At 40.6% G+C, this 23899-nt stretch overlaps 1 protein-coding gene across 1 annotated transcript in view; it reads right to left on the bottom strand.

Moving 5' to 3' along the window:
• TTC7A (tetratricopeptide repeat domain 7A) overlaps positions 1 to 23899 on the bottom strand; it is a 388284-nt gene that overhangs the window by 60040 nt on the left and 304345 nt on the right. The window contains exons 23-24 of the mRNA XM_075595818.1: positions 22828 to 22962; positions 9742 to 9944 (exon numbers count right to left, since the gene is read on the bottom strand). Of these exons, the coding sequence (XP_075451933.1) occupies positions 9742 to 9944; positions 22828 to 22962 (338 nt within the window). The remainder of the gene's footprint in view (positions 1 to 9741; positions 9945 to 22827; positions 22963 to 23899) is intronic.

Genomic DNA, 23899 nt, shown 5'->3' with positions numbered 1-23899 from the left:
TATTATGTTTTTTTAATTATTCACCAACAAATCCTCCAGTGTGATTCAGTTCTTTTTTATGTAGTATGTGTCACTTCATTTTACTGAGCTACCATAACCTTACTTTGAAAAACACAAATGAGCTCATGTGACCTCAATTACATTAATTAACTCTAAGCCAGGGGTGCGCGAGATTTTTCAGGGGGGTCGCGGCGGTTGCAGAGGCCCCGCACTCTTTCCCAAGGCATTTAAATTAACGCTGGGGGATCACGTGAGACCTCTGCAACTTCCCTTACCTCGTCTTTGGTGACATGTTGCCATGGCAACGCAGCATTAAATGACGCCGCTGGGTCACGTGACCCCGTAGCGTCATTTAATGCCGTTTTGCCATGGCATCGTGTCACCGAAGGTAAGGAGGGGGGCGCAGCTGTGAAAGTGTGCGCTCCCCTGCTTGAAGCCCTTATTCCCAGATCATAACAGAACCCATGACTTTGTAAACCAAAGTAACACACCAACATCAAGTCTTGGATGAAAAGGCCACAACAAAATGTATGGTTACAACAATGCATAACGTTAACATTTAAACTAAAACAGGCCAAATCTCCATCAAGAACCATGACCGAGGAGCAATCCCAACCACCACCTTCATCTCAGTAAGCAAACGATCATACTGCCTCTTAACTAAACTGCGAGGATACACAACATCCATCCACCAGCCACTTCCAGCTCCCAATCCCCACCCATCATGATATCGTCTACCATAGACTCTACAAGCTAGGGCTACGCGTATAGTGGACGCGACGGTGACGTCAGGCTGCGGTTGCTGGAAAAATCAAACAGAGATGACTTCCAGCGATCGCGACCAAACAGTCGCGTCGTGTTTACAATAAGCACACGCAACGGCGGCAATGCGTTGTTTTGCCACAACAACTTTAGCGTCCTAACTCAGTAAATAACATTCACATAATATGAATTTATTTGGTACACTCTCATTCTATAGTTCCTGTACATTAAAGTTGCTCTATTTTGGGATCTGTGTCATTTCCTCCCTCCCCAACCACATTCCACAGCAAAACATAGTTCTGGGTCTGTGGTTAAAATTCTGAAGAACTTTAATGCCGCTAAGGTAATGAAGCTGCTTTAATGTAAATTGTATTAATAGTGTGCGGGAGCACGGGGTCTCCTGAGCTGAACCGCTTTGATTTCCACCTCAGGGATCCCCTGCTTCCTGAGTTACATGGCTCTGGTATGGGGTGCCGGTATCGCCGCCATTTTTAAATCGTCCGTGTCACGTGACTGTGGGATTTAAATACTGGAGGAGATACCGACACCCCATAACATGGCCTGTATCTCGGGAAGTAGGGGGTCCCCGAGGCTGAAATCAATGCAGTTCATCTCACGAGACCCCTGCTCCCCGCACAATATTAATAAAAATTACATAAAATCAGCTTCATTACCATAGCGGATAGATGCTACAGTATTTTTTTTTTTTTTTGTTATTGGGGTTTTGATACTAGTGTACATGAGTATGGGGGTATCCTGAGCTGAACTGCATTGATTTCATCCTCGGGACCCCCTACGTCCTGAGATACAGGCCCTGATATAGGGTGCTGGTATCCCCCTGCAGGATTTAAATCCCCCGGTCACGTGACACAGGAGATATAAAAGCACAGGGGATACCGGCACCCCATACCTGAGCCTGTATCTCATGAAGTAGGGGGCCCCCAAGGCTGAAACCAATGCGGTTCAGCTCAGGAGTCCCCCTGCTCATGAATACTATTATCAAAATCAATATTTTTAATGGACGATCGCCTGTAAGAGCCGTGCATGGAGACGCAGCGAATTTATAGCGTGATAGCACTGACACAAAAAACAGGCTAGACGATAAAAAAAAAATGCACTATCGGCCTTACAAAAATGGCCTTCACTTCTTAGTGAATCCCGCTTGTGGCTTCATGTCTTACAGCGCGATAAATAAATACATAGGGGCCTATGCAGAGAGCAGCGAATTTTAAAATTGGCGAATTTATTAAAAAGTAGCTTTTTTGGAGAGTTTTAATCTCCATATGCAGAAAAGTGCGAATTCTGCTATGTTTAACATGGATGCGTGTGGCGAGTTTAAATTGGCGAGATGCGCGCTTCAGAAATGTGTTAAAACAAATTCGCGCCTTTTTTTTCCCCTTTGCAATGGCCGCGAGCGGCAGTTTTTTTTGGCGAGGCAAAACGGAGACAATCGCGCCATTTTATTGGCGCGAACAGCCGCTAGATGCCGTTCGCGCCTCTCTGCATACGGATATTTTTAAAACTGGCGAGATTGAGGTTCTCGCCAGCCGCGAGGCGAGTTTTACAAATAGAAAAGAAAAATTGGCGCGTTTTTCGGAACTCGCCATTTTCTGCTGCTTTCTGCGCGATTTTCTCCAAAAAATGGCGAATTTCGAAATAGCGCTGCTCTCTGCATAGGCCCCATAGTTGGACGCAATTGCACTGATTTTTCACTGCTTGTGAATCAGCCCCTACAGTATGTCACCACAATTATCCAATGCTGGTAAGAATACCATATGAATGGGAGTAGAAGCAGGTAAAACCTTAGCACTCTCTTGTGGATCTGGGCCATAGTAATCACTGCAATTTGGATAGAGCTTGCAAGGCAATTGAGGCTAGAAGTGCTGCTGCTGCTGTAATGTTTAGGTCGGAATCTGTTTTAAGAATATCTCTGAGGTGAGAAGAATTGGACAGTCATACACTAGAGAGGCGCTCAACTCCAGTCCTCAAGTCCCCCCTCCCAACCCCTCGAACAGGTCAGGTTTTCAGGATATCCCTGCTTCAGCACAGGTGGCACAGTCAAAGACTGAGCTTCTGATTAAGCCACCTGTGCTGAAGCAGGGATATCCTGAAGACCTGACCTGTCGGGGGGGGGGGGGGAGGGGGGAGGGGTTGAGGACTGGATGTGATTTTTTCCACTTTTTTTCTGTTTAGGTCACATGGAGGAGTTTGTTGTGCCCAAGAAGAAGGCTGCCAAGATCCAGAGATTATATAGCCAGGTTGACTTTAATAGGTCACTGTGACTGGACTTTATTGTGTGGTTTGGACATTTTTTCTTTTATCATAATTTTTATGTATTTTTACTTATTTTATATTGCATGTTTATCTCACTAGATTAAGCTTCAGCCCAACAATAGAACACAATTTACAGTAGAGAGCCAGCATTCATCTGTCTTATATGTTATGTATTAGGATTTTTTATTTAAACATGGTTTGGTTTAATCAGTTAGATTGCATTGCACACTAGGGCGCTGTCTCTTTAAAATCATATATATATGTATATAAGTGTCCAAAAGGAGTGCTACTGGGCGTGGCCAAATGTATACAACAAAAGACAAAAAAAGCCCAAAGCTACATCCAATATGACAAAAATACACAGTGAAATACCTATATATTCTCTTGAAAATGGGTAATTTAGTTAAACCCTTTGGCCAAAGCGTTATACGCCTGTCAGCCACATCAAGGCATGACCGTTTTGTGTGCTTATTAACTATTTTCAGCTGGTGTCAGCTGTTTGGAGGTTGGTGGCCCCTCCTCCCCAGGGCTTAAGCTCGCCCCTCCTCACGTTTCTGAGTTAGCAGGTATTTTTAATGTTGCTGGGTTAGGACAGATTCAATGTGAACATTCTCCCTCCAAATAGAGGTAAATGAGAATTTTAATCAGGTAGTATTTGGACCTGTTATCGGTCATGCGTTGATGTGGCTGACAGGCGTATAACGCTTTGGCCAAAGGGTTTAACTAAATTACCCTTTTTCAAGAGAATATATAGGTATTTCACTGTGTATTTTTGTCATATTGGATGTAGCATTGGGCTTTTTTTATCTTTTGTTGTTTACAAAGGAATTAATATCAAAAGGTCTTAATGTCTTCCATCTTCAACAATACTACCTGTAAGAACGGGTGTCATATGCTCATGAAATGTAAATGTGTTGGCCCGTTAACAGTTTTGTTGATAGTTATGGTCACAGTAGGTTTAATAGTTATAAGTGGTTATTCAACACCAACATGACCCTGAGACACAAAAGGTATGAAGCTGGCTCCATAACAAACTGTATACTGTAACATTAATTGTTTCCAACAATTGAATGCTACCTACAGTATGGTTGACTTATTTTCTGATCACAGATTACTAACCTTATGTCCGAGGTCTCTGGTATCTTATTTGATTTTAAATGCTTCCGAACATGAATGTTTTATTGCTTTTGCTATCAATTACACAGTTATCAAGGATGCAAATTAAGATGCAGTGAGTACCCCATTTAAACTTTTAGCAAACGAAACATTGTAATGCAGTTTCAGAGCCAGAAAGCTGGGCCTGGAAATCAGTTTGCTACTTCTAGCAGAAATGGCTGTTGATAAAAGTAGCACAATTGTTTTTTAAAATATTTAATGCAAGAGAAGTACAAAAGGTTATACAATATTGCATTCATTATACATTTCTGTATTGTTACACTGGGGAATCGACCTGCCCATATTACTGAGACATGAAATAAGCACAGAAACGCTGTCACAAAATGCTTCGACGAGACCAAAATGCAGACTAGGATCAGAATAACATAAAAAGCTGCGTCAATGTAATTTTGGAGGTAAAATGATGCTATTAGTGACATTTGTTGTGAAGTCTTTTAAAGCTGCAGACCAAGCAATAGTCTACATTTATGTTTTTTAAAAAAAAATCAGTTCTGTACTATGAGAAAATACTTGTACTGTAGCATTAAAAAAAACACTGAAAATTAAATTTTTAATGTATTATGATGTAACAAACATTTTATGTTTCTATAGCAACCATTTAAAAAGTCACACCATTCCTTTTCTGAAACAGGCTCTTGCACACCCCTTTTTGAGCCCTGCCCTCTCTCTAGCAGTGCACTAATTGTATCTAGTGACTGTCTGGTCACATGATCTTCCCCACAGAACTTTGCATCTTTGGTCCTCTTCCAACAGCCATTTAGTGAACCCCCGAGCTGAATCTTCACCAATCGATCACAGGAGAACAGATCGATCGGCAACTTAGTGAATTACTTATCATTGTGTGGATTGTATTGATGCACATATTAAAGGGGAAAAAATAAACTTAAAAAAAAAAAACCCGCCAGCTTGCACTGCTGCTTTAATGTCAAAGTATTAGGGTATTTTGAGTATACCATGCCTAGTCAGCATCAAATTGTGATTTCGAGAGAGTGAATGGAAGGAGTAAGGCGACATCCATGCTATTCTAGGGCAAATTCTGCAGAAAATAATAAGTAGAGGACGCTGAACTCCTTAAAATTAATTAAAAATAGGAATTCAAAAATTCTCATTTTAGTTAGAATTTGAAATATTCTCTGGCCTCGCAATTTACGGATTGTCCTAAAGGTTCTGAATTTTGATAGAAAAGTACAAAAGAAAATCTGGAACTGATCAAATTTTATATTAGGCTAGACTCCGCAAATTTGCGAATATGCTATATTGGCAGGTCTGCTTCTCCCTTGTAGCATTTATCCTACCAAAATGATCTTGCCTCCCCATACACCTACACTGACCAAGGGATACCAAGACCTATAAGCACACCCCTACACCTAACTGGTCCTTTGTGCCCAACCACAAACCCTGTGATTGAGCAATTCATACTTCATATGCTAGAAATTGCTAAAGCAGGGACTTTTCTATGTTCCCCTATGGTAAAGGACTAGCATATAAGTCCCAGTTATGATGGCCAAGCTAGACTTAAAGCAGCAAAACGTGAAAAATCCTATATGTTTTTTTTAATAAATCCATTCAGTAGTACTAGCTGCCTCTTTTAAAAAAGGCTCTGAAACACATCTTTTTTAGCGCTGCCCTTTGGCAACAAAGTATCACAAACAGATCTAGTGCTGTGTCCAAACAGCAGACTGTCTATTACTCTGAAAGCTTTAAAAAAATATGTATTACACTTAGTAATATAATGTTACATATCAGCTGCAGCATTTCACAGACTGCAGCACCAAGTTAGAAGGTCGGACATTTGATTAGGCACACAATCAGGAGTTTTACACATTTATAACAGGAGAACCCAACGATTGCCAGCTAAGGTAAGAATGTAGAATTATACATTGTCACATATTTCACATATAAAAATAAGAAAAAAAAATAAGAAAGCAAAAAGGGGGAGGGGGGGGGTGAGAAAGTAGTATTGATGCTTTAAACTAGGGAACATATTACGGTGATTCTGGGTATCCCTTAAAGGTTTTTGCCACAGCACAAGGATCCTCTGTCCACACGAACCTGCACTGACCGAAGAATACCAAGCTTTGCGCACCTAACCGATGCGTTCAGAACTCCTAGATTTTGTGTATCTCCCACTTTATTTTATCTGTTACTACTATAAACTTTTTACCGTACCTTTCCTATTAAATTGCCCATTTAGTAGCTCCTTTGGTTGGTTTGAACGGCCGAGCCTTGTCTCAGTGAGTTGCAGTGATTTATTTCAATTAATAAAAATTGTTTTAGTCGGGGCAACTTACCAAATTATTTTTAGTACATTATCTTTTTTTGTAATTCCCTAAGCGAGGATGCCTGAGCCGTGGGTGGGTGGGTGTGTGTGTGTGTGTGAGTCTTCCGGGGCCCTGGTTTGAACCCCCGTGAGGCAAATTGTTGGGTTATATTTTATAGGTTTCCTTTTTTAATATTTTAATTCGGTTTCGAGCACCAAGCAGTAAGTGTATAGTATAATCTGGGAGTTCCGGCAGTCTCTGGCTTGGCACAGAACCTGTCTGTTCCCAGACACCACTGTGATTATTGTGCTCTGTGAGCTGGTATAGCCCTGGGTAGGGAGTGGGGTGCTCCGGTACATAGGAGCTAGGTTCGTGTGATGGCCATCGGTAGACCCGTACCATGGCATAGTACCAACCTAACGGGTATAGGCTAGGATATTTTGCGTTTGGACACAGAGTCACCCCATACCGTGACTTTCATCTATTCAGAACTTTCTTTTTCCATGTGTTTGTAATTACAATTTTTCTTACTTGTTGTACAAATGTTGTGGCTCTTTACCTCTATCCATTATTAATATGATTGCATTATATTGTATTAAATCCCTATTCGTTTAAAAAAAAAAAAAAAAAAAAAAACATGTAGCAATTCCACAGAGTTCCTCGTGCTTTTTAATGTGACATTGTTATCTTATTTTTATTCCGTTGCAATCTGGAAATATCAGCCTCCAAAATGATAGACTTTTCCATCATGTTCATATGATGGCTGCTGTGTTCCACATAGAAGTCAATGGGATGTAACGCGGGTGATGAATGCTTATTTTTAGCATTTCTAATGAATACTGAAAAGACGGACTATGTATATTTTTATAAGTACTTCAATGTTATGTGCTGTTTTTTACCTGCGCCGTTGAACTTCTTCTTTAAACGAAGTTAGTCACACTAAAGAACACATCAGGGCCTCGGAATGAATGGGGACTGCCTGTCAATCAAGTGTTTACTACACTCACCCCGTCCTTTAAAGGGTAAAAAAATAAGGGGGGACAAAAGTAGGGTGCTATAAGCTTGGGGCCTATGAGTGATACAATGATAAATCCACCACTGGGTCCAATGGTCCTGTTAAGACATAGATGTTTCATCGTTTAGTGTTTCCAGTTCCTATTTTCCACTGGGTTGGCTAAGAGATAGGAGTGGGGTTGATGGGACACGGTTTCCTCAGTATCACCAGAAGTATTGTTTAATTTATATCGGAGTGTGTTTTCATATTACTTGCAAATAAAGATTTTTTTTCTCTCTCCGTACACTTGTGTGAAAGTTATTTAGTTAGAGTGCCGTGAGTACCCTTTTATTCTAAATACGTTTTTAAGAATCAGGGAAAGATTCTCTTACCCCTGTTCACCGCTTCTAGTATAGTGTTAGTGCTGTCTGATTCTAGACATTGCTGTAATATTCTATTGGTTGAGAGCAGCACAAATTAAATCTTCTGAAATATATACAAGTGAACAGTTTACTTTTTTTATGTTATTATATTAAGCCTAACATAAGACTTAGGTTTAGAAACGACTAAATCTCTTTTTTTAAATGCCCTTTTTAATAAATACTTGAAAGGAATACTTGAATGAAACATCTATTAAAAGGCTATATATGACCTGGTCATCAAGAACACAAATAGAATCTTAATATATCCTCATTATGTTGGAGAAACTGCGTCCAAAGATGCTCTAGGTGCCCTATGTTGTTGGAGTTCACCAAACTTCAACCCTCCTGGGACAAAGTATTGCATTTTATTTTATGATAAAACAAGGACCCATGATCCCATCTCTTAAATAAACCCCTGGAAGAGATGGCCAGACATGAAGCTAAGCTCATTATGCTTATATTGAATGCCACAAAATATCTAGATTCTGGAGATGCAATGAACCCCCAAAACGTAAGAAAAATTGAGAACAAATTTCACGTTGTGCTCATTGAAAGATTATCGAGCTACCAAGAAGACACACCCAGCAGGTTTCTAAAGGTGTGGGGGCGTCTAACTATGGGTTCTTCAGTGTGAAAGAGGACCAGTTTAGAACATTATGTCCTCTCACGGTGTAAACCGGACAGGGGGAAATCTGTGGATAAGAACACAGAGAGTAGAAAACTATATATAAAAGCAAATGCATGGCCGTGTCAATGTTTTTGCGAATATTTACTATGTTCTAAATATGGATGATGTATGCTGCCAACCCCTTCTCCCCTTACCCCCTCCATTTCATCCTCTCTCAGTATAGAACACATATCTTCATATAATTGCTGTAAATTTGTAAAATCATAAATAAAGAGATTTACATTTATTTATTTTTTTAAACCCTGTTGTCAATCAGCCAAAAAGGGTTACGAAACGGACCTATTTGCACTAAAACTAAAACAGGGAGTGACCAACTCAACGGAACTGTGCAGGTTGAGAACTGTAAGAAACAAGGTGTATTTGCAAAGCTGCAATAAGGGAATAACATTGCGTATAATAAGCAGAAATGTATGTCACAAGTCCTCCACCTACAGATTCTCTTTCATATAGGACTGCACATTACAAACACAAAGAAACGCTAAAGACTAAAAACCAAAATATGGAACATATGTTCAACAAAGAAAAGAAGCAAGAAGCTGGCAATATTTGTCTATAATTCACCTGATACCTGAACAATATACAATAAATGATGCCTGTTTACGCACAAATGTAAATTGACAACTGCAATAATTATGAATACAGTATATGTAGATATGATAGAAATGTAAGAAAAAAAAACACCCCAACAGCCAAAGCAGTCTTTAAAGTACAGGTATTTTGAGTGCTTGTTTCACTAAAGTCCCCTCCCGCTTTACACCCCTTTGTGTGTGCTGGTGACTTGTTGGTGACGAGAGATTTTTTAATTGATTGTGCCAAGTTCTTTTTCTTGTAGCTATGTTGAGATTTTGGCTCACACCATTTCTAATGTCATTCATCATTCTAGTCCCAGACAGGGACTGTGTGCCATATCGCTTCAAAATACGTCTCCTGTAATTTGCACCTTTGATATGTAAAGCGCTGAATGGGTTAGTACAGTATGCCAGATTACATTAACCCACCAAGAGAATTAACATTGTTACCTACAAGCATTAAATGTAAAATGATGAATTCTTGTTCCAAAAATAATGACTTAATATTACCATACAATCAATGCAACAATGGCACCAACAGCTGCAATCTCAAAACACTCACACAATGACTGAAGCCGAGATCCTCCTAACTTACCAGGCTGTGCATAATTTTCACTCCATCTGGATTCACTGTTAGTGCTTCATCATACAATTGCTTAGCCTCCTCCAAACAGCCTTTCATCTCAGCGAGCTTCCCACGCATGTACAGCACAGTGTGTGATGTGGGGAAAAGGCTGGCTGCCTCCTGGATACAAAAGCCTGCTTCTTTCAGATGCTGCTGTTCCATGAAAAGTTCAGCTGCAAAATAAAAAAATGGCTATAAGTATACACTACAATAAATAATCCATTGTTTTTTTTTCATTTCTACCAAGTGGCCCTTCTCTGTAATTGAGTAGAAAAGAAACAAATCGACAACATACATGTTCATACAAATAAAATAAACATGTCCGTCTTAGTATTTTTATCGTTTATTTATACAGCGCCAACAAATTCTGTAACGCGGTACAATGGAGAAACGGATTGACATAAACAGAAGGACATACCAAACAAGGAAAAACAAGCACAATCAGGACCGTGCTCATGAGAGGTTACAATCTTGAGGGAATAAGGGGCAATGCTGAAAAAAAGAGGTACAGTAGCTGCTCATTATGGGATTTATTCTGCCTCAGGATGGAGTTTGGTCCAGTCGCACAGCTGGTCCCGTTAAGGTTTGGGGTTGTGTATGTTAGGGGGTCATATCTTAGGAAACCTTTTCTGACGTCCGCCTTTGGGGGTGACGCAGATGTGAAGTTGAAGAGGTTCAGACTGAATTCCGCTGTTGGAGGCAGGTCCCGTAGTTCAGAAAAAATAACCTCTGGAGTGACATCTGTTTTGTGAGGTATGCAATGACTGAATACGGAACACTCAAAATACCGTACATTTTCTAAATTGGTACGCTAACTACCGTACGTCGTGATTTTCAATTAGTAAATGTTGAACAGATGAATGGATTAATCATATGGTATAAATACAAAATAATCAGAAACTTCTGTAACACTGTTTGTATTGGAAATGATCAATTCCTTCAGATGACATATGCATTCTACATTTTCTGTCTTGATTTTTTTTTTTATGATGAATTCTATTTTATTTACGTGTTTTTACTTATTTTGCTCATCATTTGTAATGTTATGTAACGTTTTGAGAAAACCAAAGAAAATGAGCATAGCCAAGAAAGTGAATTAACTTCCTTTCCTGCAAAGTCTCAGATTTCTCTCTGACGTGCTCATCCTCTTTCCGCCCCATTTCTCACTTAACCTATCATTTGGTATTATTTGCTAGCTAAAAACAGCAAAGTAGCAGTACATGTTCACATGCTGACACACAAGACTACATTAGATCCCACAAATGCTTAACTCTTGTTTAACTCTTCAACCTTTGCAAGCATTTCTGGCAGTAGCCAGCTCCTGCACTCCAGGTTCCAGATGTCATATAATTGAAATCACCCCATGTGCCTCTCTTAATGACGTCACGTGGGAAAAACATCCCACCGTCTTTATGTCATTGGTCAGAGGTGAACACATGGTAAATCAGCCCATGTGATTTGGTAATATTCCAAGTGACCCCCATACGTGAGCCCTATATAGGAACCGCGCACTCGCATAACCTTAGTTGTTGGCTGATAGAGGACAGACGAAAATTGGCATCTGCCAATGTGACAAACAAGCATGTTGACACAAGTACGGTCCCTGCTACTGTTGCAGACCATGGCTGTTCACTCAGACATGTATGTCTCAGTAGTAAATCAGGCCAATCTCCAAGGCCTTGGTCTATTTGTACAGTACAACATAGCCAATATGCTCCAGGATCAATTGGTAGTGTGACAGGGCCGTAACTCCTATACAAATAGGGCTCCAAATAGAAAGCCTGTATCTGGCTGATGAGTCCAGCAGGCAGCTGGTTAATTACAGCTACAGACAATTAGCCAGTCTCCACCTGGCTCTCCAGTCAGGTAGAAAAGCCTCCTGCTTACACTGCAGGGGATCGCTCTAGCACTAAGGAAGTCAGTGCTATCTGAGATAGATCCCACGGAACCAGACCCTCTATTCCAGGACGCAGCGGACCCTGAAACCTGCCAGAGGAGTCACCCCTGGGACACCAACCCAGATCGTGGACTGAGGGTAAGAGCACCTTGATACCAGGTACCGCTTTGGACTTTGGGGTCAGAGGTTGGCAAGAAGCCTGGCTTCTCAGCCCTGCAAATAGGCACTGGGCAGTGAGAGTCAGTCCTTACAAAGGGATAGGTCTGTGTTATTTTTTTTGTATGCTGCCTTAAAGTTGTATTGCTTGAAGTTACGGGCTGAATAAAAGTCAAGGTTTATTTTCTACAATATATGTCTCCCTGGATATACCTCTGCACTCGTCTTCTACAGTAGCATGTGGGTCAGATATGATGGACCCCATTTACTAAACCATAGGATACCTAACGACCCATTCACGTAAATAAAAGGTGTCTTAATACACTAGAAGGTGTGTTTTGCTTTAGCACAACTTGGTAAACATGGCCCTATAAGTGAGAAGACCCAGGAAAAACATCACCCTTATGTCTGCCCTTCTCTACGCTTGTTCAACTTCTTTCCAGCTACAACACCAGGTAAAGGAATAAATGCGACTCACAGAAAAGTGCTGTAGCATTGAAATTAACAATTGAGATAAATAGATGAAAGTGTAATGGAGATACAGACACACACACTGGTTCAAAGGGTGGAAGGAACACAGGAAGAGAGACAAAGAATGGAACAAAAGTGGGAGGGAGATGCAGAAGTAGTAATGGCGGAAAAAGACACACTTAGAGCAAAGTAAGAATGAAAACACCCACTGGAGCAAAATAAAGAATGAAAGTGAGACAAGGGGGTCAAATTGGGGTAAGAACACTTTTTAACCTGAGTTTGTATGTTATTCAAGTTCTGATGTTTATGAGAACTCTTGTTTTGTATTTTGTTAAAGTTAATAAATCGTTTAAAATGAAGTAATCCTGCTTCCAAAAGTAAGAAATATGTTTGTAGAAAATACAATTGAAACGCATGTGTTTGGGGGAAGTTGTTTCCATTTGTTCTGGGCCTTAAAAATTGTTATTTACAGTATTTTGAAACAGAGGAAGGCAAACAAAAAAAAACCCTGTGAAAGATCATCCAATGATGTCTCATAAGGAGGAAAATTAAATTCCTTCCTGACTCCAAATAATGGCAATCACATTCCTGCATGGATCAACATCCTTCCCATGTTAATTTGGTACAGCAGGGCCCCGGGAATACGGCGGGTTCCGTTCCAGGGGCCGGCCGTACAGTGAAAATCGCCGGAAAGCGGATCCGGCGATTTTCAGAGATTTTGCATGCACAGAACGGTATGCGCGCGCAGACAACGGTCTGCGCATGTGTGCCGGGCGCACCCGCCCGTTCTGCGCATGCGCGACTCGGAATCCAAGATGGCGGCCCCCTTCTCGGTGCCGCCGTATCAGCGGATCGCTGAGAAGCGGGGCCCTGCTGTATATCCCTGTATAGTGTATACTTTTCCTCTCTATAAAGATCTCCAACCTTTTTTTAACATATCTATTGTATCTGCCATCACAGTCTCCATGGGCAATGAAATCCACATTTTAACTGCTCTTACTGTAAAGACCCTTTCCTTTGCTTGTGGTGAAATCTCCTTTCCTCCAACCTTAAGGGATGGCCCGTGTCCTTTGCACTGCCCCTGGGATGAACAGTTATTTTGAAAGCCTCTTGTATTGACCCAGAATATATTTGTACATTGTTATCATATCCTGTCTAAGTCGCCTCTTTTCTAATGTAAACAAATCTAATTTAGCTAGCCCCTCCTCATAAGTCAGATTTTCCATCCCCTTTATTCATTTGTTGGTTCTTTGCACTTTTTCTAGTTCCTTAATGTCTTTTATTATGGAGTGGTGCCCAAAACTGTACTCCATACTTCTTTAGGGAACCAAGATCGGGGTTCTAATTAGATGAAATTATAGTGGACAGAGCCTCACAGGTTTCTACGTCAAATTTGAGGGGAAAAAACACATGGTACATATTCTTCTTAACTAGGTTTAAAAGCTTGATGTTTCATGCTTTCTCTTTTTATTTATGGGGAAAAGTCTCTTTGGCTACCAATATGAAAAACAATATACCATTCCATTCAGCAAATTCCCTTAAAAACCATAAGCTTTGCAAATTAGTAACAGTGCGGTATCAAAATAAACATGACTATTCACTTTAACATAATTCCCACCCTAGCCACTCATTTGCAGAAGTTCATTCATTTTACTCATTTTAAATATATCTGTTGGGATTCTCAAAAGTGCTGATGCTTAGTATTACACCATAATATGATGTTAACTGCCACTGACACGAGTGCCTGTTAACGCCAGGTTAGTGTGCGATACGCCACATGGAAGCGTAGTGAATATCCCCCATAGATTTTGTACTTTTACATGCAACATGTTTTTTTTGGTTTTTTTAACCTATTCTTCCAAAACTACAAAAAAGACTTACTTCTGGCTATTCTCCTTTGGGACACTAATCTGTATTTACTGAGTAAATGTATTTGTTCCACAATATTTGCACAGCTATTTAGTGGACCTAGGGATTGTAATCCAGTAGCATTTCTGTGTTCTGGCAGAGGTTAGTTTTGAATATGCAGCTCACTGAAATGTAAACTCCAGCTGGGGCAGCTGGCTCAACATCACGTGTTTTTATGTTGTCATTCACCTGCTTTGCCTTTTGAAAATCCTACTTCTGTCATTTATATCTGTTGCAGGATACACAGAGAAGACATTTTGGCTATTGACGTGAGGATGAAGCATATAGCCTCATAAAACTGCTTCTTATCTTATCTTAGTCACTTTGTCTCAGCTATTTGTGAAAATGTGATGTTGGTAAGTTTAAAAACTTAAACTAAGTGCAGCAAGATGAGTGGAAAATGACTTGCTGTATAATGCACAGTTTTGCACCAGAGAAACTTTTGCATGCTCAAAGATGAAAGATATTACTCTTGTAACGATATTGGGGCCTATGCAGAGAGCAGCGCTATTTGAAAATTCGCCATTTTTTGGAGAAAATCGCGCAGAAAACAGCAGAAAATGGCGAGTTGCGAAAAACGCGCCAATTTTTTTTTTCTATTTCTAAAACTCGCCTCGCGGCTGGCGAGAACCTCCATCTCGCCAGTTTTAAAAATATCCTTATGCAGAGAGGCGCGAACGGCATCTAGCGGCTGTTCGCGCCAATAAAATGGCGCGATTGTCTCCTTTTTGCCTCGCCAGAAAAAGTTGGCAAGAAGCGGCCGCTCGCGGCCATAGCAAAGGGAAAAAAAAGGCGCGAATTTTTTTTAACACATTTCTGCAGCGCGCATCTCGCCAATTTAAACTCGCCAGACGCATTCATGTTAAACATAGCAGAATTCGCACATTTCTGCATATGGAGAATAAAACTCTCCAAAAAAGCTACTTTTTATTAAACTCGCCAATTTTAAAATTCGCTGCTCTCTGCATAGGCCCCATTGTGTTTTGCATTTTTTCACCCCAGTTACACATTGTTTTATTTAATTGAGATGGCATTGATTTATATAGTTATTATACATTATGAAGGCAAATGTGATGCAATATTGGGGCAACAAATCCCCACTATATTTACAACGGAAAAAGTGTACAAGGGGTGGGTGGACTGTTTATTGTTGGGTAGTAGGTATTGTAATGTTTTTTGGGGGTAGATTGGGTGAGTGAAAGGGGTACCTGGCCCAGGGTGGGTGGTTAGCCTACCGGGTGGGTCGCAGGGGGTTTAACCCCTTAATTACCATAGCAGTTACTACCACTATGGTAATGAAGGGGTTAACTCCTCCCACAACCTTCCGAGTTGGCCTAACCACCCACTTTGGGCCAAGTACCCCCTTCATACGCCCCCTCTGCCCCCAATAAACCTGCTATTGTGCCTTAACCCCTTCATTCCCTTAGCGGCTAGCTGCTAAGGTAATGAAGCTGTTTTAATATAATTTTTAATACTACTGTATGGGGGCAGAGGGTCTCCTGACCTGAACCGCTTTGATTTCTGCCTTAGAGACCCCCTGCTTCCTGAGTTACAGGCCTTGGTATGGGGTGCCGGTATCGCCGCCATTTATAATTCCTCCGCGCCACGTGAACATGAGATTTAAATACTGGAGGAGATACCGGCACCCCATACCTGTAACTCAGGAAGCATGGGGTCCCCGAGGCTGAAATCAATGCGGTTCAGCTCAGGAGACCACCTGCTCCTGCACACTATTAGTAAAAAATAAAATGAAAGCAGCTTCATTACCTTAGTGGATAGCTACTACGGTAATGATTTTTTGTTGTTGTTTATTTGGGGTTTGATACTAGTGTGCGGGAGCAGGGGGTCTTCTGAGGTGAACCGCATTGATTTCAGCCTCGGGGACCCCCTACTTCATGAGATACAGGTATGGGGTGCCGGTATCTCCTCCAGTATTTAAATCTCCTGTTCACGTGACGCAGAGGAATTAAAAATGGCGGCGATACCGGCACCCCATACCAGGGCCTGTAACTCAGGAAGCAGGGGGTCTCTAAGGCAGAAATCAAAGCGGTTCAGGTCAGGAGACCCTCTGCCCCCATACAGTAGTATTAAAAATTATATTAAAACAGCTTCATTACCTTAGCGGCTGATTTAAAAGCCCAGGAGATACCGGCACCCCATAACGGGGCCTGTATCTCGGAATGTAGGGGGTCCCCGAGGCTGAAATCAATGCGGTTCAGCTCAGGATACCCCCTGCTTACATGCACAATTATCAAAATCAATATTGTAACTGCACGATCGCCATCTCTTCCAGGCTAACATCTATCAGTTGCCGCTTGCTATTATTTCTAGTGCGATAGCACTCAAATACAAAATGCACTATCACATGACTGGTTTTTTTTTATATCGGCCTTTAAAAAAAATGGCGTTCATTCTTAGTGAATACCATTTTTTGCCTCATGTTTTAGTGCGCGATCAATCAATGCAAAGTCGGGCGCCAATGCACTGATTTTATCACCGCTTTGTGAATCAGTCCCTTTGCCTTTCCAAACATTTGCCATGTTTAAAGTAGTCACTAATGTTCCTTTAATATGCCCTTAATATGGCATTTCAGGCAAAAATCCCCAATAAAGTCAAAGGTGATTCGTTTTTTTTTTTTTTTGTTTTTTTAACCAAAAGTGCACCAAATGGCTGCTTTGTACGAAAATAATTACAGCCAATATCATTGAATAACTCCTTTATACTCCTTCATTTTAAAGATGAGTGCCTATAGGTGGAGTTGTTATATTTTCCTATAATTCAGTGCAGTAAAACGTGAGTCACACTTGGAATAAATGATGGCTGTGAAACTTGTAATAATACTGTACTAATTATGTTAAAGGCAGGTTATAACCCAATTAAGAAAAACCGTCAATGTTTTCAGGTACGATATTAACTACAGCCTCTATTAAACATGCCGTGAAAATGCTTCTTAGTGCTGCAGGACTGATCAGCCCCAATCAAATGAATGGAACTAAAATATTCCCCAGTAGGTGTGCAACATATAATAATGGCCGATGTGTACTGTATAATAACGGCCGATGTGTACTGTATTTTATATATCAATGAAGTTCTACATACTAATACATTACCAAGTATGGTTTACCTCTGTGTGCTGCCATGTTCACTGCTCATCATCTATTCGCTGTCCAACTGTCATTTCCTGTGATTTTTATGATTACCGTTTAGATATATAGTGCCAACATTTCTAGAGCACGGTGCAATGTGGTGCACAGTTATGTACAGTATATTACAAAAACAGTTACATACAAGAGAGGACAAACATGCACAAACAGATACAGAGGTAATGAGTGTGACGCAAGTGGTGCCGGTATCTCTGCAGTCGAAGAAACTGTGTGCCTAACAAAATGGCAGCTTAAACGTCCCGCGGACCACTAGGAAGTCGTGACATCACCCGGTGCAGATTCCTATTAGCCCGCGTGACCTGGACATTTAAACTCCATAGAGAAACCAGCATCAACTACGGAGGTAAGTATCTCTGGTAGCAGGGGTCTCCGAAAGCTGAAATTAACACAGTTCAGCTCCAGAGACCCCTTGCTTCAACCTATGATGTAGTGTAAGGCGTTTTGCTGCTTTAAGACCTCTTCTTGCTCTTTCCAAAGCCATTTTATTTTTTTTCTTCTGATGCTTCGTTCAGAAGATCTACAGTGTAAGTCAGTAATTCTCAAGCTTGTTTTTCTCTCAAGGCATCATATTCGTAATGCTCAGTTGAAGAGGCCCCCCCCCCTACAATAGTGCAAACAGCTAAACACAGAAATAAGACGGCCACAGCAAAAAATAAACATGGACAGACAGTCACACCTGCAACAAAAAACAGGACAGAGACACAGACACACACAATAGAACAAACACACAACAGCAGAATAGACAGACAACAATCCCTCTGCTCACAGCTCTCGACTGCCCATGCTGCTGCCGCCTCTGCTTGGCCCCGCCCTCCAGGCTCCTGACATCTCCTCCTGATTGGCGGTGGCTGGGTAATGTAGCCAATCAGGATGGAGAAATCTGCCTAGCCCCCTAGCAACTGTCATGTTTTTCCCCCTGCTCTGTCAGTACGGGGAAATCCTGCGGTACCTTTTTGATCCTCCTGCAGCACATAGGTTGAGATCTAAGTGTTTCAAATATAAAGTGTCTGGGAGGTTAAAATGTACATACTGGAAGAGACACTGGTTATCTACACCAGCCACAAGGACTATGTAACCAGTGTCCTCTTCAACCACGGCCATGGACCGAGAGGTAGCAACCTTCTGTAATTAATTTCCTGAGTACCAGATAAGGACCCGAAGGTGAAAACCAAGGTTACTGGTAGGAGTGCAGGTCACCTGGAGGAAGGGCTCCAATCCCAGCTTGACTGAGGGCTCTCTCCCTCCAGCCGTTCTCTTTAAAGCCACAGTCCCATCTCGAAAGAGAGTGGAGGGATGGACTTCAGCTGTGGCTGGCCCTACCTACCCACAAAAAGGGGAGGTATGTGATAGGGCTTTTTCCCTGTCTAAAAGACATAAAAATAAAGTCTGTCTTTAGATGGATTAGACCAGCAGGGAGCTGGTTAATTTAAACAGGAGTTAATTGACAAGTCTCCACCTGGCTCATCAAGCATGCTTAAAACTTGCTGCACAGACTGCCTAAGGATCTCGAGCACAGAGAGAGTCTGTGCTGCTAGAGAGATCCTAGGGGAAGAGAGAGTCTCTGTTCCCGGTAGCATCGGTCCCTAGAATCCGCCAGAGGCATCACCACACAGACACCACCACAGATCCTGGAAAGACGTAAAGAGCACCCTGCGTATATGTAGCTCTCTTTGGACTTGTGTCAAAGGTTGGTAAGAGGTTGGTAGCTTTCCAGCCCTCAAGATAGGGACTGCTGAATTGTTAGTCAGTCCCCTAGATGGTGTTAGGCCTTGTTGTTATTTTCTACTTAACTTTGTTTGCTGATATGAAGCTGTTTTCTGTTTAAGGCTTCTGGCTAATAAACCTACATTTATTTCTCCTAAAATCGGCTCCAGTTTTATACCTTCTGCGTACATCTCCTACAGACACCATAATATAATAATCTTCCTAATACCAATAAAGTTGTCTGTGAGTTTATTTGTAGCCTGTGTTTCACTAGGTTTCAACAATTCTGCTATACCTCACTACTGCAAATAAATTCCCTTTAATTCTACTCTGTGGAATACACAACAATAATTATAAATGATTTAGAATAAAAATAAAAAGTATTTATTGGGGCAATTAAGCAGGTGTAATTCCACTGGTAGTGTTACTGGGAGCCACTGAACTCTTTGGGTACATGGAATGCAGGACTGGTCAAATATTGCACAAGGCTATTTTCCCCCTAAAAGCAGCAGTCCCTCCAGCTCTAATTTCATATATTGTTTCTTGTACATAATTTTAACAGGGGGGGGGGGTGGAGGGGTTCTCCGATAGCTGAATTGCGCTACTGGAGGACCCCTCATGCTGAGATGGTGTTTTACTGCCACCGCATTTGCTGTGAACATTCACGGCTACGGACTTTACCCCATTGTTCACGTAGTCCGTGAAGCAGGACTGATGAACATCCTGCGTGTGTGGCATGGTGGATCCCCCTGTATGGATTAGAGGAACATCCCCAGCCCTGCAGTAGTGTGGAGATGTTCTGACTGGTCGTCCTCATCTGTTGGAACTTGCTGGTGACTGTAGTGTACCCACACTGTTTTTAAATCGGTTACACTAGTAATTGCAACTGGTACCTTTTATATAATACATTGTTGTTATTATTTTACGCTATGAATCGCACTCTTTTTTCTCTTTTATATATACACAAATATATTATACATAATATAGTATAATACTAGAATATTATATATATATATATATATAATTATTTTATAATAATAGTTATACTATTTTCTTTCTTGTTTCTATTTCTGGCTGCTTTTCTCCCTACATATCACTCCATGTCTCTCTCTCCCTGACCCCTCCACTTGTCAATGTGAAATGGCGGTATCGGGAGGGAGGAAATGCAGCGAGAACACTTGTAACAAACTATAGCTCAGACTAATCCAAAGCGTGGGAGTTAGGGAGCGGGGACGCAAATTCCACTCACCAAAACTCGCCCCTCTCTGGTTATTGTGATTGTGGATCCTGTTTAAGTCCAATGAAAAACAACAACTACTGTATATGCTTAGAACAGCAAATTACTGTGTTTTAAATAAAAAAATGCAGGTCATGACATTTCTCTCAACACTCGATTTGGATGCCATCAAACATATTTTATTTGCAACAATTATATTTGAATACATAGTTGTCACTGTAAAAAATCTTTATCTTCCCATATGTTGTCATGTGCTATATAAAAAGAGATTGGGAGCTAAGTAGGACAGATTCGAAATCAACATTATGTCAGCTCTTCAAATTATGCTACAGGCACTGCTAATGCAGGTATTTTTAATCTATTTGAATGCCTCCTATGACAGAACACATTGCTTGATAAAACAATTTGCATTTTATTATCACAATTTGTTCTATGGATAAAAAGTAATATCCAAACGACTGTATATTTATTACATACGGAACAAAGCAAGTCTAATTAGCTTATAATTAATAAACATATACAGCTTTATGAGGGATACAGAATAGGTGTGATCCAAAGTCTAGTAGAGTGGCGAGAAAACGTTTGTGAACCCCAATGAGAATTACGGAAATTCCATAGTTTTTCCATGATAACCTTCTTCAACCAAAACCAGTCTGTTCTCAAATATCCAATAGGGTATGTACAGTATTAACCAATTCCATGTCTTTTGAAACAAAATGATGTATGAATTAGACAAACAATGAGTAATTATGAGTCAGGGTATGTGCAAAAGTAAGTGAAACTCTGGTTGTATCAGCTAAATTAGAGGGGATAATTAGAATCAGGTGTTGAAATAGTTGGGTAGATCTTCAGGTGTGAGTTTGGGAGTCCCCACCATATATAAAGTTCAGAAACTTTGTGAGTTTGGTCTTCACCATAGAGGTGTGTGAAAACACGTCATGCCACAATCAAAAGACATCTCAGAGGACATCAGAAAAGCCGTTATTGATGCTAGAAAGTGTTACAAAACCATTTCTAAGGATTTGGGGCTCCACCAATTGACTACCAAACAGATCGTGTCAGGGAAGAAAATGGAGTAGAGCAGTCGATCCCACGTCTCCTTGCTTGGCGCATCAGCTGTGATAGCAGTGACGTCACCTGGAGGGGCCGATCAGCTTGAGGTAGTGGCGGCAGAGTGGAGCCAAATGGAGGGATCAACGTGTGTCCTGACATCGACAAACCGGCTGGGGAACACCACTGCGAGACTGCAATGTACTAGGTTCATGTTCTAGCGACGGCTAGAGTAGGATTCTAATTTTTACTAACAACGGAGAAGGCTATCAAGTCCAACATCACGTTGATGTACCCATTGTTTTTTATACTCTATGTTTTTTATATGGAATAAGACAATATTAAAATAATCCTATGATTATAACATTGGCCCATAAAATGTTATTGAACTATGTTCTATCAGTGAATTATATCCAAGCGTAATGCACCATTGTGGCACTTTTTTCCCTTTTTGTTTCCTTCTGCATATTTTCTGCTAGCACTGCATGCAGTTTCGAAAAATCACCTACGGCAAAGTGGATTTCCATAGAAATTTGTTTGGAAAGAATTTGATCTCATCCAATCATTGCCCTAGCACCACAGAAGTATTTTTGCGTCCCAGTATTTACTGTATATCTGGTTTCCAGAGAAAACCAGTTAGACTTTTTAGGCAGCTCATGCTCTTGTGTGTGATTTTTGTTATTGCAACACTATATTGGTTATTGCACTATTTTAGGTGTATATACATTGTTTTGCATTGAATTTACCTAGCGCTTTTTATACACTAATTTTCACTTCAGATCACTGAAGTTAAATTGATTTTTAATGTGGCAGAAGGTAAAAAATTAAGAAATAGAACTGTCTGGGGCATGCACTTCCTATTCCTATATAATATATGGTGTTCTTATCCCAGATCTTATCCCAGAGATTCTATTACTTATTACTGGCACAGTCATTTTGTATTATGCTTGTATTTGAAAGCCCCATTGGGGATTATTAAATAAATGGTGATAGTGCAGAATCTGCATTACCAAATGGATAGTGTCATTGAGGTCAATTGGACTTTCCGTGCAGTAATTCCGAATCAGCACTTTATTAAATACATCCCCATGTGCATTGCTTCTGTTTAATACAAAAATAAACTAACAATGATTTTAATGGTGTTCACGCCACTTATAATATAGTAAGCATCCTCACAGGATATTGGATTAAATATATACGGGGAGAAAAAAAAAGAAGCTTTGGGGGGTATGAGCTATTATAGTTACATAGTTACATAATAGATGAGGTTGAAAAAACACACACTGTACGTCCATCAAGTTCAACCTATGCTAAATTTAGACGACAGATACTTTATCCTATACTTGTATTTACAAATATATCAGGGTAGATTGACCCCTATCGTGTTTGTATAATGTATGCTCCAGTTCTATCAATATACATCTGCTGGGTTGGACTCTTTCTGCTGTACGTCTAATCAGGAGACTTACCTGCCTGTAGCCAAATCTGCTCAAGAATGATCCATTGCTGCAGTGGCCCCTGCCTGTGTGCACTACTGTGCATGGTTATTTCCGAAATGGCCTGCTCAAGCCGCGATGCTGCAATGGAAGAAGCCCGCTGGGAACCTAAACAAAGACACTACATTAGTACAGAATTTGAACCATAGTGAATATTACTCATTGTAATCAGTGGCAGATTTTCCATTAGGCTGAGTAGGCCTAGAGCGGCAATTTTTTTTGGGGGGGGGGGTGCGGCAATTTTCTTGGGAGGCAATTTGTTTGTGTGGTGTGCCTTACCTTTTCCGTAGCAGGCCCTCTCCTGTAGCGTCACGTTGTCATGACAACACGGAATCACATGCCATGTGATGTCCATTGCCATGACAACACAATGTCACGTCATGTCGTCGTGACATCATACGCGGAGGAGGAGGGCCGCCGCCCAGCCTACAGGCAGCAGGAACCTAAATCCACTACTGATTGTAATTACTATAATCCATCGTAATTCCTCGCCACATAAAATATCTGAAATACATTTCTGTACGACACTCTTTCATTTACTGCAATTCAAAAATCCCTTTTATTTTATAATATCTGAATTACTCATGGACTGCTGGCTCGAGTAAACAAATTATAAGACAGCCAGGAAATGTTTTGCAATATCTGCCTAAAATCCATTATGCCAGTAATAGTACTAAATGTAGTTTAACTGCAACTCAACAAAATAAATAACCGAATGTACTAAAATGTTATTTCTACAAAATACAAAATAGTGTATGAAACGAAATATAGAAATGTTAAAGTATATGTCACAAAAGGATAACAAATTATCACTCGACTAATGAGCAGTCAAAAATCATCCAGTATCACTATTATCTTGCAAGTTTGATTGTTAAATAATTTGAATAAAATGTGCTGCAAAGATAAACTATGCCATTTTAAAATAAATAAGGTTCCCTTGTTATAGAAAACACAAATCACAGTCTATTTAATATAAAATAAATTGAAAGTCTATTTACGACTTATTTTCTTAAACCTTTTTTTTTTAGACTAGGCAACTAGGAGG

Source organism: Ascaphus truei, chromosome 4 (assembly GCF_040206685.1).
Source record: "Ascaphus truei isolate aAscTru1 chromosome 4, aAscTru1.hap1, whole genome shotgun sequence".
Taxonomy (NCBI): domain Eukaryota; kingdom Metazoa; phylum Chordata; class Amphibia; order Anura; family Ascaphidae; genus Ascaphus; species Ascaphus truei.
This window is presented reverse-complemented; position numbering and strand designations above follow the sequence as displayed.